Source organism: Heloderma suspectum, chromosome 2 (genome assembly GCF_057233095.1).
Source record: "Heloderma suspectum isolate Gila_16-S chromosome 2, 16-S_ref, whole genome shotgun sequence".
NCBI classification, from domain to species: Eukaryota; Metazoa; Chordata; class Lepidosauria; order Squamata; family Helodermatidae; genus Heloderma; species Heloderma suspectum.
This window is the reverse complement of record NC_139459.1, coordinates 229365239-229383266: the sequence shown is the minus strand read 5'-3', so window position 1 is coordinate 229383266 and position 18028 is coordinate 229365239. Positions and strand designations below refer to the sequence as shown.

At 48.3% G+C, this 18028-nt stretch overlaps 1 protein-coding gene across 1 annotated transcript in view; it reads left to right on the top strand.

Annotated features, from left to right (window-relative positions):
• USP43 (ubiquitin specific peptidase 43) overlaps positions 1-18028 on the top strand; it is a 112366-nt gene extending 94338 nt beyond the window's left edge. Inside the window, exons 9-15 of the mRNA XM_084838357.1 lie at positions 2484-2587; positions 8839-8916; positions 10051-10180; positions 10942-11269; positions 12135-12293; positions 14314-14472; positions 16489-18028. Coding sequence (XP_084694483.1) covers positions 2484-2587; positions 8839-8916; positions 10051-10180; positions 10942-11269; positions 12135-12293; positions 14314-14472; positions 16489-17531 — 2001 coding nt within the window. The 3' untranslated portion in view covers positions 17532-18028. The remainder of the gene's footprint in view (positions 1-2483; positions 2588-8838; positions 8917-10050; positions 10181-10941; positions 11270-12134; positions 12294-14313; positions 14473-16488) is intronic.

Sequence of the window (18028 nt, the reverse complement as noted above, 5' to 3'; positions counted from 1 at the left end):
AACTAAGGGGCTTCTTTCGGCACTGCCAGCTACTCCTCTTCCTGGTCGTCTTCTGTGTCATTGTTTGTAGCTGGATCTCCTCTAACTTCTCAGGTCTCCCTACTAGACCTCTGGGAGCCAAATATGTCCTCCTAGGCCATCTCTAGGCTTCCCTCTGGGTCCGTTGCCACCTTTACTCTTGAGGGCCAATGGCAAAGGGATCAAGGCAGGGCTTGGGATTTGGCCCACAAGGTCACTGAAATGTCTATGAGATGAGGCACTCTGGGTGGTCAGGTCCTCAGCCATTGCCTCTTCCTCAGAGGAGGTCTCCCCAGGGTCTGGGTCAGGCAGGATCTTGACACTCGGTGGTGGACCTGACTGGGTGAGACAGGAGGCTAGGTGCTCCCTTAGGGCTCTGGAGTGAGTTTGTGGGACAAGGCACTCAGCTGTTTCCTGTGCAGGTCAGTGGATGGCAGGTGCTCATAGATATTTTTGGTCTCTCTCACTGAGAAGGCACTTGACATACATCATCTGTGTTATAAGATGTGACCGAGGACAAGGGGAATTCTTTCCAGTACTTCTGTTCCCCTCTGATGTGGCTTCCCATCCTTAAGAATGCCCCAAATTGCAACAAAGTTGCAAACAAAGTTTGTCATATCAAAGTGGAGATTGCTGTTGCCTCCTGAACTCTGTATGGGGTGGGAATTTAATTAATCTCTCTTTGAAATGGCACCAGCTCTCTCAGGCAGAAGCCATATGAGGTAGGTAAGAGAAGGCCAGAGGGTTGGTCCCTCTCTGTTCATGTTCTACATACATACTGCACCGGGGTGGGGGCATATCGCTCTTTCTGATGTCTGCCTAAGGAGAACCGTGTGCTATAATCTGAATGGTGTCAGGATAATGGATTCATATTTGTCTCCTCATCAGGTCTCATTACAGTCCCTGTCAAGAAGATGAGGGAGCTGGACACAAAACATAATGAAATCCAGAATGTATTGGCTAATCATATGCTGGTTTTAATGACAAAACAACATTACAGAGGGGGAGGGAGGAGTAAATTAGTCCATTTGTATGACAATTGGAAAATTGCAACTGGCACCGGGGAAAAGGTTGCAGAACGTGAAACTATTTTCTGATGGAGTTGGAGCCAAGTGAGATTGTGGTGGTAGTATGGGATCCATCTGCCTGCATGAACATGTAATTTACTTTTGCATTATCGGGCTCACGGTCTTTGTTTTAGATTAATTAATTCACAATAATGATCAACTTCTAGTTCATATGGGAATGAAAAACACTGCTCTGCTCATAAACAGAAATCGAAAGAGTGGAAAAACCTCTAGTCTTTTGCCACTATTTAGCTATCTTAATTTTATGAACTTAGACTTAAGGGACCACTAAGTGCATGATACGTTCAGGAGATATTAGTGCTGGGCCATCATCCATCAGGGGCTCTGAGCTTTATTATATAGGTAAATCCGTGACCTTATGATGGGTTGGACCAGGAAAGGGCTCTAGTGAGGGTCTGCATATTGCAAGGATTCCCCCCCCCATGAAGTCCCTTTCAATGGCAGCCACAGTCCAGTATCATGGACAGGTTTTGCTCCTGCCCAACAGTGTCCACCATATTCCCCCCCATAGAAGTGATTTGCAATAATTCCTGTGATCTAGGAGAAGGTAAATGTTTGTTCAGAGCATCATTGTAGTAGGAGCTAAACTTGCACCTTGTTTCTTTATACAAGACAGCCTACTCGCTCTGTATACTTTCATTGCTATGTAGCCATTGCTTCCATATAGGAAACATATCATGTGGTCCTCATAGATCCTTCAATACCGATATAACTCCTGAGAAGTCTTACAACAGAAATTCAAGATAGTAATTTTGCATCTCCAGTAAAAAGAATCTCAGGTAACAGGGCTGGGAAAGTCCAATTTGCCTGTGACCTTGAAAAGCTGGTGTCAAGAGACTGGAGACAATTCTTGGCTCATTTCACTGGTGGTCTGACTCAGCATAAGGCAACTTCATATGTCCAAACACAAGTGTGTGTGTGTGTGTGTGTGTGTGAACTCTTCAGTGTGTGTAATGCAATCTACAACAAGGCCATGGATCAAAGATGGTTATAAACGAATTGCAGAACATCCTTGGCGAGTGTCTTTTTTGCTGTGAACACATGTGTTGCGAACTCACCGCTGGAGCAACTATAAAGGTTAGACACTTCCAACCTGAGATAGATTAGCACTGTATAGTTCAGACAGTACAGAGGAACTGACTGTGTTAACCTTACTATAGTAAGACACTCTGTTGGAGACACCTTGATTTGCTCCTGAAAGGATATGTGACACAAAAGATTAGCTCCAGTGCTCTTCCGAAAATATAGCTGTCTCATTAGTTCTCTCTGTCTGCCTCATCCTAAGCCTCTGGTTTAATAATGTCTTCTCTAGGGAGAGGAAGACATGCGATTCTTTGGTTCATCTCCACCACCCTCCACCCCCGTTTGTCTTTTCAGGCTACTGGGAGTCTGTTCCAGGTGCGAGTAGTTGGTGGGACTACACTGTGCAGCTACCTCTCTCATCAGGACAGCTGGCCTCTCTGCCACCCTGCTGTGGACAGGTAAGGGAGTAAACATACAGAGTAAGAAATGAGTGGCTAAAGGGAACCTGTAATCAAAGAGCAGAAAAGAAGGGTGAGGACCATACCTGGTGTGTTCCTTCACCAGTTGCGCATCCTGTTTCCTGAGCTACTCCTTCTCTAACTTGGATAAACTCCCTCTCTAACCTCTGCCCCTTTTCCTGCCCAGGCATCAAGAAGAGCCCCTTGCTCTGTGTCTCATGGGAAAAGGTAGTTCTGATGAATAATTATTGTATTCATTTTTGTTGTTAAGTTGCCTTATCCTCTGAGTGAATAGCAATTTGCATGAACATAATGTGCCTCGTTCAAATAAGACATTAAAAAAATCACAAAATGTTAACAGCCCACCTGATACTAAACATGAGCCAGAATAAACAGGCCATAAGAGTGCTTCTGGAAGATGCTAAGGCTTCGGCAAGTCTCATGGGGCAGGGGGATCCGGCAATTGTGGGTCAGCAACCAAAGACTTCTCTTTACATGTATGTGATATAACTTGGTGCATTGATGTCAGCACCGAAGCCTTTTTAGACTAGGCTCACCCCATGAAACGTGTACTCACATTGTGAAGGGGAGCAAGTCTCTGGTCCATGCTCCTCTTTCACCTGCTCCTGTTCACCATGTGTAGAATGTAATGGCTGAACCAAGAGATCTAGCATCCCATTGAACCTGGGATCTTCCTGACCCTGCGATCCAAACCCTGCTTCCAATCTCAAAGCAGGTACAGGTTCCAGTGGAGTGACTGGTGACTATACAGGCCCTTGCATGATTGAAAGAGTTCATGCTGAGATGAAAGGAGGGAGACAGGGCTTCTCCACATGGGGCTTTTATCCTGCAATTGAGATTGGTTAGTCATGGAAGTTTGGGGGTCCTTTACATGATGTCGTCAACCTTCAGCACCTCTCCCATGGTTACCGACCGTTTCTATGGCTTAATTTGAAATGGAAATAATGAGCTAATAAAAAGAAGCGCTTTGAATCAGGTTGAATTTGCCCGTGTAAAGAGGAAGTGGCACTATAACAACAGCACCATTGTGGCTGTATAATGAAACATATAGAACTTGCAGATAAACGGGAAAAAAGGTGTGTGTGGGGGGAAGGGAAGCACATGTAAAGGGCAGATCTCAATCCCTCAAAGAATCCAGAAGCAGAAGCCCTGGTAAAATCATGGAATAAAAAGCCTCTGTGAGGAGAAACCCACAGTCTCTTAGTATGTACAAGTCTTTTGTGGTTTGTTGCGAACCACCCAGAGAGCTTTGGCGATATAGAAATGTAATAAATAAATAAATGAATAAGTCAATGCCAGCATTACAATAAGACCTTTCTCCTCCTGTTGCTGTTGTTCAGTCGTTAAGTCATGTCTGACTCTTTGTGACCCCATGGACCATAGCACGCCAGCCCTTCCTGTCCTCCGTTCTCTCCCAGAGTGTGCTCAAGTTTATATTCATTGCATCGGTTTTCTCCTCCTATCCAGCCCTAACTTGTCCTAAGAATGAATCCCGGCCTCTCCTGGCCTGTCCTGGACTCTGCTGGGCATGTATACTGGTTGGGTGACATTTGCCTTTCCTTCATCCTTTGGCTTTCTGTAGTGAGAAATGTCCCTAGAACCAGCTTTTGTGATTCAGTCACACACACACACACACACACACTGTAGGTTTGTGTGCTTTAGCCCCCATGCTGTCTGTTGACATGTTTTATTATAGCCTTTCCCAACCTGATGCCCCGAGATGTGTTGGACTATAACTCCTATCATCCCCAGCCAGCGTGGCCAACATTAGGTTTGCACAGCTGGGCAGAAGTTTAGAAGGGGGCGCTACTAAGGAAGTTCTCTTGGTTGTGTAAACCTGGTGGTTCTTTGCTAGTTACCTCATCTCAGAGAGATGGCCATTGTAGCGAGACTTAATACAGCTCATACTGAGCAGGAGTAACTGAACAGGTCCAGGACAGCCCCTTCCTTTCTATAGCACTCTCTCCCTCTCAGCACCACATAGCTGCACACTGCGCCTGGCAGTCCTGCAGCTGCAGCAGCCGCTGCGCTCCCTCTCGCACATTGTGCCCAGCCAGACATGCATGGCTGTTGAACAGTCACGGAGGGGTCGATGAATTATGAATGCCTTGCTGTTGCTAGCTGGATTCCAGTCAAAGACAATGTTAGCTCAGATAATGCCCCTGGGAAGCAGGGAGTGAATCAGGTGCTGTCATTGTATCACAGTGCTTGCTAATGATATTGCTCACTGGCAATACAAGGGCTTTTATGGGGATCCCCATTGGGGAGCTTGGTGCAGGGTTGGGGGAGATACGGATGAAGCCATGGAGACAGAGGGAATGTAACAGGTAAGGAGCAGAAGCCCAGCCTAAGCATCCCTGCCATGTGCACAGTCTAATGGTCTTAACAGCACCCTGGGGTGATGGGCTTATGTGAGGGGCCTATCACTAAGGAAGGTGCCTATTGCAAGGATGGGAAAGATGAAAGGTTCATTACATGATCTACTGCCTAGTCTTTGTTGGCACCCAGTCCTAGAGAACTGCCTCGCTTCCCTCTACCTCTGCCCTTCAGGGGTGCTGGTACTTGAAGCTGTTGCTGATTCTGTAAACAGGCCTCCTGTGCCTGAACATCTTGTTGTGGAAGCGTGCTCCTCCTGCACATTTGTGGACTTTGTGGCTCCTGTTGGGAATGTCAGGACCCACCAACATGTGACTGGATAGTAGCTAGATGGCAGAATGTGGGTGCTAGTGACAGCACAGCATCAGTGCGCGTCAGCAAAAAGGTCGCTTGGTAGAAAGAGAGGTGTGCTGGCATCAAAAAGCCAAGGAGTCAAAAAGCCACAGTCCTGGCCCTTCCTTCCAGATTTGTGGTTACAGGCAATGTGTGTTTACACAGTGGCAACTGAGATGATACTTTACACATGGTCAAAGACACTTCCTTTATTCTTACTTCTCCTCCTCCAAGACTGAGTCCCAAGCATTTGAAAACATGTTCCAAGAAAACATGTTCCATGAATACCAGATACAGGTGTGTGTGTGTGTGGAGGTAATGAAGGGGGCTTCCTAGAAACACTGGGCTGGCCACTGTTGGAAACAGGACGCCTGACTACTAGGTCTGTCCTTGATGAGCCTCGGCCCCCAGTTAGTCACCCAAGTGTCAGCTATTGACAAAAATTTATTCTTTTAATGAGTCTCCATGTCGAAAAGTTGAGTCTGAAAGGTATGAAGTCCTTCCCCAGAAAACTTATAGGTCAAGTGTAACTGCCTTCCTCCCCCACTTTATTTATTTATTACATTTCTATACCGCCCCATAGCCGAAGCTCTCTGGGCGGTTTACAGAAGTTAAAATGTTAAAATACAATATACAAAGTTTAAAAGCCATTTACATAAAAGCACTCAGACAATATACACAAACAACATATAACTAAAAACAACTTCGAACTGTCAGTCATAACTAAAGACACATCCAGGACCGATTAAAACTCATCATGTGCTGCCAAATGCCTGGGAAAAGAGATAGGTCTTAACCTGCTGCCAAAAAGATAATGATGTTGGTGCCAGGTGGACCTCACTGGGGAGCTCGTTCCACAAATACCAGTTGTTTCTCCTCAGAGTAGTCTGGTATGCTGCAAACCTTTCTCTGTTTGTTCAGCCAGCACCTTTCTCCCCACCCCAGTCCTACTTGAACTTTGGGCAGACAGTCTCCTGGAGGAACAGCGGGACCACATTTATCTGTCCATGCCTGTGCTGGGTGACTGGGAGCAAAAGCCAGCTTTTTCTAGGCGTAAAATTCACTGCCTTGGTTAACTCAGGCCTGTGTTCCTCACACACCATCCCCATGTTGTCAGTAAGAGTCTACTAGGGCCTGCCTCCGCGATGCCTACAGGGCAGCCCCTAGGAATGGTATAAGGAAGGCACAGGAGGCAAAACTCCCTTACAGGACTTCAGCAGCAGTAGAAGATTCCTAGCTAAACTCTTCTGAGGCAATTTGGAGTGGGGCATATTTGGAATCGAACCTCACACGGCCTGTCCTTGAGGTCAAGCGCTACAGCAGATCATGGACTGTGTGGCAGTAACCGAGGTTTTAGTGCTGCTCCTGATGGGTTGCCCCCCTTGTTTCTGCATGCCTCAAGTTCTAATCACTAAGTGTTTTTGCCATCATCATTGAAGGCCAGGACATGTTGCTGCCCAAGACAAAGGACAAGAAGGTTTCTCCCCTCCCCCTTTCATTGGACTGGATTGGCAATGGGGCAGCATCCTCCACTGCAACTTCGTGGGTTCAGGCCAGGCCACATGGCATACACACCTTGCTGCCACTCCCCAACATCTGTTGCCTGAGGTGGCGGCCTCACTCTGCATAATTGTACGGCTGGCCCTGAGCCATCGTCTATATCAGGGGTAGGCAACATGATGCCCGTGGGCCCCAGTGCGCCCCCAGTCACCTTTCTTGATGCCTGCTGAGGTGCCTTCCCCCTCCCCCTTCTTCCTTCCTTCTTTCCTTCTTTCTTTTTTTAAAGTTAACAATTTTTCTTACTGGCATCTGAGATTGCCTCAGAGAGAAATAGTAAGAGAGAGAGAGAGAAGGGCAATGAGTTGGCTGATGGAGTGGGGAGAGAAAGTTTGTCTTGTGTGAATAGGTGTCTGTTGGCACTGAAAACTGTGGGTTCAAAGGAATTCAGCATGGCAGGGCTCAGACCCCACCTCTGCCTGGTACCCAAGTCTTCTGGGCAAGTTCTCCGTTGTGACTTGCCATGTCTCCCATGGCAGCCATCTTGTGGTGGTGCCCAGGTCAGTTTCTCAAATTGCCAAATGTGCCCCTGGGCCCAAAAAGGTTGCCTGCCCCTGATCTGTATAGCACCATTTATGCCTGTGGACATTTTACAGTAACAGCCAGAAGACAAGCTCCCTGTCCTGAGGAGCTTACAGTCTAAAATTCAACACAGGTGGGGGAATTGTGCGGAGGCTAAAGAGGGAAGAGAAGAAAATTGAGATCAGGATAAATGGGAAGAACATGCCATGCTGGATGTTGGGAGTTGTAGTCTAACACATCTGGAAAGCACCAGGTTGGAGCAGGCTAACTTAGATTGTCTTAGACTTAGTTTTAGTGGGAGAAGAGGACTAAGGAGCTTTATCACATCTTGATAATCAGGATATGAAAAAATGAGCAGTATGTGGAGCACTCTTCTGTCTCCCATCTTCCTGATTTTTCACGCCAGCTGGGGTTCAACCTTGAGCCCCCATGAACAGTTTCTTAAAATCAAGAACAGGGAAGATGAATTGCAGCTTCTGTGGGAGGAGCCTGCCCCCTGCTGGCTGCTGGGGACTCGGACACCTCCTCCTCCGACCTGTGTCTAGCGGCTATTTGATGCTTGCAGAGGAGCTGTCCTTTCTCTCAGTTGCAGCTCTTGCCTTGCCCTTGGTTATTGCTAATGGACAAGAGAGCGAAAGCTGGCTTCTAGTTTGCTGGCTGGCCCTTTGGCTACCCCCATTTAGCTGAGAAGCTGACCAAGTTATGCCTTGCTCCAAATGTATAAAGAATAAGATCCAAAAGACTACGATGGTGTCATATATTGATATAGGGATTGGACACTTTTTTGTAAGCGGAAGAAAGCACAATTGCATTTCCTAGTGTGACGCATTCCATTCTATTAAAATGTCTTTGCTTGTTTAAAACTGTTGTGGGATTGACCTCATATCAGAGACCGTTGGCCTTTAAGCATTAGCAAAACACTCTCTTCAAGCCCTTTGCAAAGATCAGCTGAGCAAGCCACAGCACACACAGTTCAGAGTAACCACAGGAAAAGGTCAGCACTGATGCTGTTATGGAACAGTAGCGGGAGGAAGGGGAAGACCTTGTAAAATAATTGGACTCCTTAAAATAAAGGACAGCTGGCACTTAGAAGTGCGAAAAGGGTAAACACGTGCTGCTGTTCCCTTGCCCATGTAGCTCCCAACATAGCTCCCTATGTATCCAGGTTTGGTGGTATCCACACAAGTCACACACATGCACGGATTGGGGGTATTTCTTTTAAACATAACTGTAAGACCCCATGTCCTTAAGCTGAGGGAACTTGTGTTTTAGACACAGCTTCTGTTGAGTTCATGCTTTCTAACCCAGGATTCCTCTGTGGCGCCTGGGATTCCCCATTTCCATTTTGTGAGAGCCTCCTCTGTCCGTCTGAATTGTAAAGATCAAGGCGAATCCACAGAGCCTGTGACTTCCCACCCCCTAATGGCTCCTTCTCCCTGCAGAGCACTACAGTTCAGTGGTCCTGGTGGTCCCACTCATGTGAAGCTGGTAGTCGAGTGGGATGTGAACACCAAAGAATGGTGAGTGCGTGTGTTGTGAATGCATTTGTGTGCTGATGAGAAGACAAATCATAGTGAAATCAGCGTGTGGCCCCCAAAAGGACTTTGAATGCAGTTGTTTTTCTTAAATTCAAATGATGTCTATATTTTAATATGATATGTATGCACACACACAGACAGGGCCGGCGCTTCCATTACGCGGGGTCATGCTCCCACATCAGCTGCCACCGCCTACCGTATCACTCGCTTGGCCTCCCTCATTGCTTGGTCAGCCAGCAGCCTGGCTGACCACTTACTCCGGCCTGCCCAGCCGCTCTCGCATCATGCCCAAGTCGCAAGGCTCCTGCGAGAGGCCCCCCCGCCCCGCAAGCAACATAAGTGGAGGTGCCACACAAGTTCCACAAAAGGGCGGCCTGGCCCCGGCTCCGGCCCAACCCCATTCCAAACCGGCACAGGAGAGGGCAATTCTCTGGTGCTTGCGCAACTGCCAAGGCAGGTACGCATGAGCAGGATGGGGGGAGCCCTGAGGGGAGCAGTAGCTGCAGTGGGGGTGGAAGGGAGCAAGTAAGCCACTGAGGGAGCAGCCGGCCAATTGGTTTAACACCACACCTTCTCTTTGTGTGAACTAGATTTAGGGTCTATTTTTTTAGGACTGATTATGAATCCATTCTGAATTGGCCAACCCTGTGATTCCTGAATACCTGTTGAAATTGTCCTTCTAAAGTGATCAGGGAGGGTGGGGTGGGGGGCTAAGTTTGACATTTGAAAAGAGTGGCACAATAGAAAGCTTGACTTCCAAAGGAAAGTGGATGTAAACTCACCTAGTTAGGGCTCGCCAAATGTTCCCCATTTTGGGGACAGCTTGGCCTAATATCCCAGAACACATGAATTTGCATTTTCTTTCCTTAAATAAGTATCTGTGTTAAGGAGCTACTGGTTCCTGCTTGAGTATTTGTGCCTAGGATTTCACAACATTCACACCATTCTTGGGCAGCAGCCTGAGATTATTAAGGCTTAAACCAGTTCTGGTTGGGAACTGGATCAACAGATGGCTAGCTTGGGTGTGTCTGCATTATGTGAAGGCAAATGCCTCCCCATAATGAAATCACCATCAGGACTGGGGCACTTCTGACCTGCTCATCTGTATTTTTGCAGCTTGTTTGGCAACATCCAGGAAGAAGTGGTTGAGGATGCAGAAAGCGTGCGGCTGAAGCAGCAGCTTCATCAACAGCAGCATAGCTGTACCCTGGACGAATGCTTCCAGCTCTACACCAAGGAGGAACAGGTATCCCTGGATAAGGACCAAGGGCATGCTTGGAGATTACTAGAGCAGGCCTGTCCCTGCTGGCTTCCAGATTGCAAAGAACTGGCTGTCTGAACAGGAACGGGAGTTCCCATCTGGTTGATCCAGCCTTTGTTCTGTGCAGAGGTGTCCTCTGTTTAACGTGGCAAATGGGAGTTCTAGAAGAGGAGGGCATTGAGTGCTGCTGGAACATTCCGTCAAGCACTGCCGTCCGTCCCCCATGCAAAGGGTTGCTTAGTCTGTGTCTCGGTGTTTAAACCTGGGGTCTCCACAGGCACTGCATACACCTCTCTCGGCGCCTGCCCAGCTGCCTGCCCCTCCTAATTTTTATTTTATGCCTTAAGATTTTTTTTTAAAATTAAACTTTTGTTTTAACTGGGAGGCCGGCATGCTGCAAAGTGAAGTGCCCTTCACCGTCGCCGTCTTCGTTTGGGTTCAAAAGGGTGATTTAGTATTTTGGAGCTCAGATCCCCACCTCTGCCTTGTTACTAGCTACTTGGGAAAATTACTTTTCTTTTAGTCTCATCAGTTTGCCTTCTGGGAAATGAGTGTTTGGTGACTGGCCATGTGCACCATGAGCACCATTTTATACATGGGCAAGAACCCCCCCATGGCAGCCATTTTGTGAGAGCACCCATGACATTCCCAAATTGAAATGTGCCCACCGACCCAAAAAGTTTTGGGGATGCCTGGTTTAAACCTTATAAAAGCCATTGGGGGCTGTATTGTGTTTTTCTCTGCAGCTGGCCCCTGACGATGCCTGGCACTGCCCTCACTGCCAGGTGCTTCAGCAAGGCATGGTAAAGCTCAGCCTGTGGACACTACCTGATATCCTCGTCATCCACCTGAAGCGGTTCCGTCAAGTGGGAGAGCAGCGCCACAAGCTCTCCACATTGGTGCACTTCCCCCTCCGTGGGCTTGACATGGCTCCTCATGTGGCTAAGCGAAGCCGTGGCAGCAAGTGGGGCACTTGGAAACACCCTACCCTGGAAGGTGGCCAGTGCAACTTCCTCTATGACCTGTACGCCGTCTGCAATCATCACGGCAGCATGCAGGGAGGGCATTATACAGGTGAGTGTTCCAGTGAACGGGCAGTGCAGCAGTCAGTCTATCCCTGGGCAAGGGCTGGTTGAAAGGAATGGGTTTTCTGAAACCTGGAGTGAGCACTGGCCCTCATCCCATTCTGGAATTGAGTAAAATTGAACTTCCAAGAGAGCAGGTCTGTGTGTATACCCGTGCCCCCCCCCCCAAAGTGGGGGGGATCAAAGCTCTGCACCCAAGAAAATTCTACAAGACTAATAAGATCGGAAAATTAAATGAATGTGCAAATAGGTACTTATTTTATCTATTTTATTCTGCTTCTACTAATGGTGGGGCAGGGACAGAGAAGAACTCAAAGTATTCAAGTCCCACCCCCTGGAAGCCTCTCTCAGCCCTTCTCTTGCTTCTGAGACTTCAGTGAGCGCTGCCTACACATTTTCAGGCTTCTCTCCAGAGCTTGAAAGCGCTAGAAAGTGCTTTTTAAAAATAAGTAAATGAAAAAGCTGAAACTGTTAGGATGCTGAATGCTGTGCATGACAGCCAGTAAGCTTATATGGGACAGCCACGAACATGTGAAATGTAAATAGCCCATTAAGCAGGAAGGGAGCAAAAAGTTTCTATTCTGGTTGTGGTCACAGAGTGAATTTTTTAGAAGAAATGTTGCTACCTGCTTGGGTTGACCATATGCTAGAAAATGATCCTGCTCCCTTGTGAACTTTCCTCCCTCTACAGGAGTGTTCCAGTATGGGCTAGATACTTTGGATGTTCTCTGTCTTGCAGAGATTAATAAGGGTGCTCAGGATCTCCCAGCAGTGCCAAAGTAGTCTAATGCTTGGAGGGAGCAAAGCTCCACTTGCCAGTGTATCCTCTAATGTGATGCCTGCTCTGTTCCCAGCTTACTGCCGCAACACTTTGGACGGTCACTGGTACAGCTATGATGACAGCACCGTGGAGCCAGTCTTGGAGGATGAAGTCAGCACACGTGGTGCCTACATCCTCTTCTACCAGAGACGCAATGTGGTCCCAAGCTGGTCTGGAGGGAGCTCTGTGAGAGGTTCGCGGGTCACCTTTGCTTAGCCTGCACAGCAGCACTGCTGCTTATTATTTTCTGGATGTTGATCAATCCCATGTCACTTGTTGATGAAACTGACGTGCATCTGAGGCCTTCTAAACAGGCGCTGACATAGATTTGAGAGCATGGGTCTTGAGACCCATGCTAATGGAAGTAAGGATGTGGGCCTTGTTTAATCGACAGTGGAACCAACTACCTAGAGAGGTAGTGAGCTCTCCCACACTGGAGGCATTCAAGATGAAGCTGGACAGCCGCTTGTCATGGATGCTTTGACTTGGTTTCCTGCATTGAGCAGGGGGTTGGACTCGATGGTCTTATAGGTCCCTTCCAACACTACTATTCTATGATTCTAATCCAGAGGGATTGTTTACAAAACTGTATTGCCTTGATATGGGATCACTGCAAGTCCCATAGCACAAGTCTCCAGTTTTTAAGGGTTCTAAGAATCTGTTAGGAATAGTGCTTCATCATTTTTTTTAAAGGTTTGATTTATATTCAATACAAATGTTGCCATTTTGGAGCAGGGTGAAAAACACTGCATGTCAGCAACACTTTTCAGAATATGTTCAAATATATGTTTAATATATAGGGTTTGTTCATTTTTAAGAATAGGGAACCTCTTTTTCATGAGTGAGGGTGGCAGAGATTGAGTAGGGAAAGAAGGGCACAGATGTGGCTGGAAGTTGCTTGTTCTCATTTCTAAACTGAGAGTCCCTTATCGGTTGTTCCTTTTGGCAGCACAGCTGTGCAGCATGAGACAATTTGCTGTTGATTGAAGATACTAGAAATGCTGATGAAACTCACTGGGCTTGAACCCAGGTACAAGCATTGGAGGCCTGTAAGACTCACCAAACCTGGTATTTCCCCCTTTCCCCACCAACCTAGCCTTAAATCTCCAAAATGACAGTTTCAGCACATGTAGCCAAACAGCCAGGAGATGTCCTTGCAGGAACTCCTCTGGCTACATACAGCTGTCAAAGGCAGCCAAAGATCAGGGAGGCTTGCTGCTTCCCACACACCCTTGCTGACTTGAGCTGCACTGATGAAACACCTTGAGGAAAAAGGGTCTTCTTCAGGGGTGGGCTTTCCCTCCCTAAACACATCAGCGTTTTTCACCCATGCAGCCTCTTTAAATCTCCCCCTATTCAGTCTAATAGAGAAATGTTGCTGCATTAGATTGAGCAGGAGGAGATTTAAAGAGGCTGCACGCACAGAAACCACTGGTGTAGGGGTGAGCCCCTGCCCCCATGCAGAAAACCCTTTTGTCCCAAGAATTGTCTGGGGATCCTCTGGGGCCAGCCAGGAGGGATCTTTTCGGGCCATGGAAAAGTCATCTGGCAGGGATCTGGAATGCTTTGCAAGGAATCCCTGACTCAAATCGGGAAGGTGGTGTGGTTGAATATGGCTTGGCTTGGCAGTGAATCAAGCTGTTTCCAGACTTTTTGTGGAAGTGGCTTGGTTTATTTCCAAGCCACACGTGGCTCACCTAGCTGCAGTCTACCAACATCAGGGGCCGGGGGGGGGGGGGGGACGACGGACGCATGTTCTCCATCCCCAGCTCTACAAGTGACAAGTGATTCCATAGGCTTTGCTTTTATGCATTCAGGCCTGAAGACTGTTCGGCATTCATTGGATGGTTGAACCTGTAACTCAATGAGTGCGCATGGGGATGTGAAACCAGACAGGTTTATTATTCTCTTCCTTTTATTTGTGTTTATTTATTTACAAGATGTATATATTGTTCTACATCCAATAGGATACCCAAACGTTGGGCAATAAAAGAAGAACGTAGAATCAAAATGCAAAACTAAAATATTTAAATCAGATTATAACAATAAAATCATGGCTGGATAATCAAGGCAGGCTTGTTAAATAAAAATGTCTCCAGCAGGCACCAAAACCTGGCAGGCATCCAGTGCATGTCATGACTTCCTTTCCAATACACCTACGGAATCCTTGGAAGAAGGCTGTCCCCACCACACATTTACTCTGTTCCTTGCAGGGTCCACCAGCTCCTCCCTCTCCGAACACTGGCTAGCAAGGTTCAGCGGAAGCAACAAGCGAGAGAGCCTGGTGTCCCGGAACTCCGCTACATGCCCGTCCCTGCCAAAAACTCCTGACACACCCACCCTCACCAGTGCCAGCACCAGCCAGGAGAAAGGTGCCTGATCCCCACTATTGTACTTGCTATGTACACAGTCTTGTTTCTAGTACACAGCCCACCCCACGCCACCTGGCAGAGCAGATCCCCAGCCTTGGATGATTCTGAGAGTGTTGCAAGGCTTGCAGGACTCTGGGCTGATCCCTTTGCCAAATAGCTGTGTGCAGCCTGTGAACATGGGTGCCCGGTCAGCAGCTGCATCTTGCTCCAAAGGGCTCAGGACCAAGCCATACAGGTGCAGCATTGGCAAGAACTAGAACTCCAGTTCTCCTGCCTCTTATCTGGTGCAGCTTTCATTGGGCCTTGTTACATGCTGCCAGGAAGAAATGTTTCACAGGCATTTTTAGCCAATCCCCAGTTCTGTTTGGTCCCTCCATTAACTCAGCGCAGCATGTGCCCAAGTGATCAGCAAGCTCCCTCTACGACCTTGAACGGATTCGTGTGAAAATAAACCAAGCTGTTTCTCTCCCAAGATTGGGGAATAGCTCAGCTTATTTTCAAGCTTGTCCAAATGTAGTTATTTATTTTATTTTATTCCCAATTACATTTCATTGTTCATTAAAAAACCCTGGGTAACAGCAACAATAAATCATTGGACAATAACATAACCAAAAATTAAAACTACAAAACCAAATACTTTGCAGAAAAGCTAATCACTCATAAATACCCCTGTGAACAAATGGGTCTTTGCTTGGCACCAAAATGATAGTAAAGTTGGCGCCAGGAGGGATTTCCAAAGTTGGACCACCACCACTAAGAAGGCCCTGTCTTGTATGACCACTCAGTGTACTTTCCCCAGTGGTGGGACGAGACAGGTCTCCTGCACAGATCTAAGGCAGATTGGTACAGGGTGAGGCATTCTTTCAGATACTGGAGTCTTAAGTCATTCGGGACTTCGTAGGTCAACAACAGCACCTTGAATTTGGCCCAGAAACAGGTAGGTAACCAGTTCAGCTCCTCCTCTGACATCCATCCCTGTCAGTATCCTAACTGACACATTTCGTACCAACTCTTTCTTCCAAATCATCTTAAAGGGCAGCCCAATGTGAAGTGTGTTGTAATATTTCAGACACAGGGTGACCAGAGCATGATTCACTGTGGCTAAGCTATCTCTGTCCAGGAATGGCCATAGCTAGCACATCAGGTGAAACTGAACAAAGGCGCTCTATGCCACTGAGGCCATCTGGGCCTTCGGTGGCAAACCTGGATCAAGGAGTACCCCCAGGGGAGTGCATCCCCCATCCAGGACAGGCCATCTACCGAGTTCCTGGATCTGAGAACCAATCACTCACAGGACCTCCCTCTTGCTGGGATTCGGTCTAAGCTTATTAGCCTCATACAACCCATTACTGCCTCTGTGCACTGATGCAGCACCTGCATGGCCTCACCTGACTCAGATGAAAAGGAGAAATAGACCTGGATGTCATCCGCATACTGTTGACATCTTGTCCCAAATCCCCTGATGGCCTCTACCAGTGGCTTCATGTAGATATTAAAAAGCATTCGGCTGAACCACCCCTCTGAGCCTCCCACCCACCAATCCTCCAGATCCCTACCATTCCCTCCTACTTCACTTACCTGAAGGAAGGATGTCTCTCCTCCGTCTCCCAATGTCTGGTGTGTCACCACACAGCATGCCAGGCAGAAGCAGCATCTGGGAAATGTAGTTTCCCTGAGGGCTGTGACAGTATCAGCCAGGTAAGGGGGGTGGGAACAAAGAGCTGGAGAGGGGGGACTGGAAGATTAATGGGTGGGAGAAAAGGGAGAAGAAAAAGAGAGAAATGGGGCTGGAAGAAAGCGGGTAGAAGGGGACATCTTCCTTCACTTGAATTAAAAGTCTTGAGTCAGAGAAGAATTCAGAGCTCATAAAGCTCACTCAAGCTAAGAACTACATGCCTTGGCAACATCGCTGCTATGCATTTTATTAAGCAAGCTTCCCCAGTCCTGTGTGGGAGCATCCGTGACTCCACTGCCTTCTGGAGAATCACTGCCAGACCCCTTTGTTTCCTTTCCTAGGTGGTTTTGAGTCACGCCCCCCGGTGCGGGGTATCCAGGGCAGGAGCGTCAGCCTGAAGGCGGCCCCTTGTGAGGCCGAGCTGGGCATCCCGAAGCCAGTGCCCTTGCGTTGGTGCTTCACCTCCAAAGACTGGCCAGCAGAGCCCTCCAGGGAGCTCGTTGAATACCTGGAGTCTGGCCGCAGACCCCGGTTCACAAATGAGTCCATTGTCCCTCTCATGACGAAGGAAGGGGAGGACAGCGGGCCTTCGCTCCCCAGAGCCAAGCCGAGCCCTGTGCCATTGGGAGCCAAGCCGAGCCCTGTGCCAACTGAGAGCACCGGCAAAGCCTCCACAGAAAACATGAGTGCCCTGACAAGGGCAGGGGAGCCCAAGGAGGATGTCGGTGAGCAGCCACGGACACCCAAGAAACGGGTGCTTTCTCTCAGCATGGTACCTCTGAAAAAGGACGAGGAATCCAAGGGCAAAGCGAGCGGCAACGGGGCCTTGCACACAGGGACAAACCTGCCCCCATCCGGTTATCAGCCCAAGGGCAGGAGAGTCCAGGACCCAAAGGTCACGCCCTGTGTTGGGGAGAGGGAGCCCGAGGGCGAGCGACTGCCAGAGGGAAAGCTGGCTGTCTTCAGACTCGGCTTCCTGCGGCGAGACCCCAAGCGGCACAGTGAGTCCGATAGGCACGGCGTCATGCCACCAGCCATGGCATCTTCCCGGGCATCTCTCTCCAATGGAACATTGAGTTCTATCACTGGGAGCAGGGTGAACAGTGCCCTTGGCCGCAGCGCCACAGGAGGGCTGCCCAGTGGGCGGGTCTGCCGTTCTGAGTTGGACATCAAGCGTGCTCAGAGCTCCTGCAGCAGCAAGGGCAGGAATGAGTGGTTGCTGAGCAGGTCGACTTCCCTCTCTAAGGCAAGCAACAGTGTCTCCTTGCAGGGTTGCATGCCGCCGCTAGCTCTGGAGGGTGTTTCTTGTGGCACCTTCCAGCGGGCAAGATATCACACAGCATCCCTGGGCAGAAGAATAGCTGTACCAGAATCCAGCTTCTGAACTAGTCTGTGGCTCCATCTGGAAACATGGAAAGAGTGCCAACCCTTGATGCTTGTAAGGTCTCAGGGCCTTTGGATAAGATCTGTTGATTACTGAAAAACTTGGCTGGTGCTTGCTTTACGAAGGTTTTTCTCTCAATCAGCAGTTATCAAACCCAAGGCGTGCTGACTGACACCATTGTCTGGGAATGAAGAGGCAACGGTGACCTTGTGGACTGTGGGATTAGAATGTGGGGCAGGGGGAGGGAGGGAGAGAGAGAGATCAGATGGGAGAGTATTGGACTTAAAGTATTTATTCTACAGAGAGACAGTTTAACTGATGCTGATGAGAGTATGTGCTGTTTTGTGACAGCGGTTATTTTGGTACCAGGTTGTGTGTGTGGGGAGGAATAACGGGAGAATCTAAACATTGCTCTATGCAATAATCCCAGTTTTTCTATTTTCTGCAGACCTTTCAGTTTTACAGATCTATTTGTTATTAAAAATGTCTCAAAATGA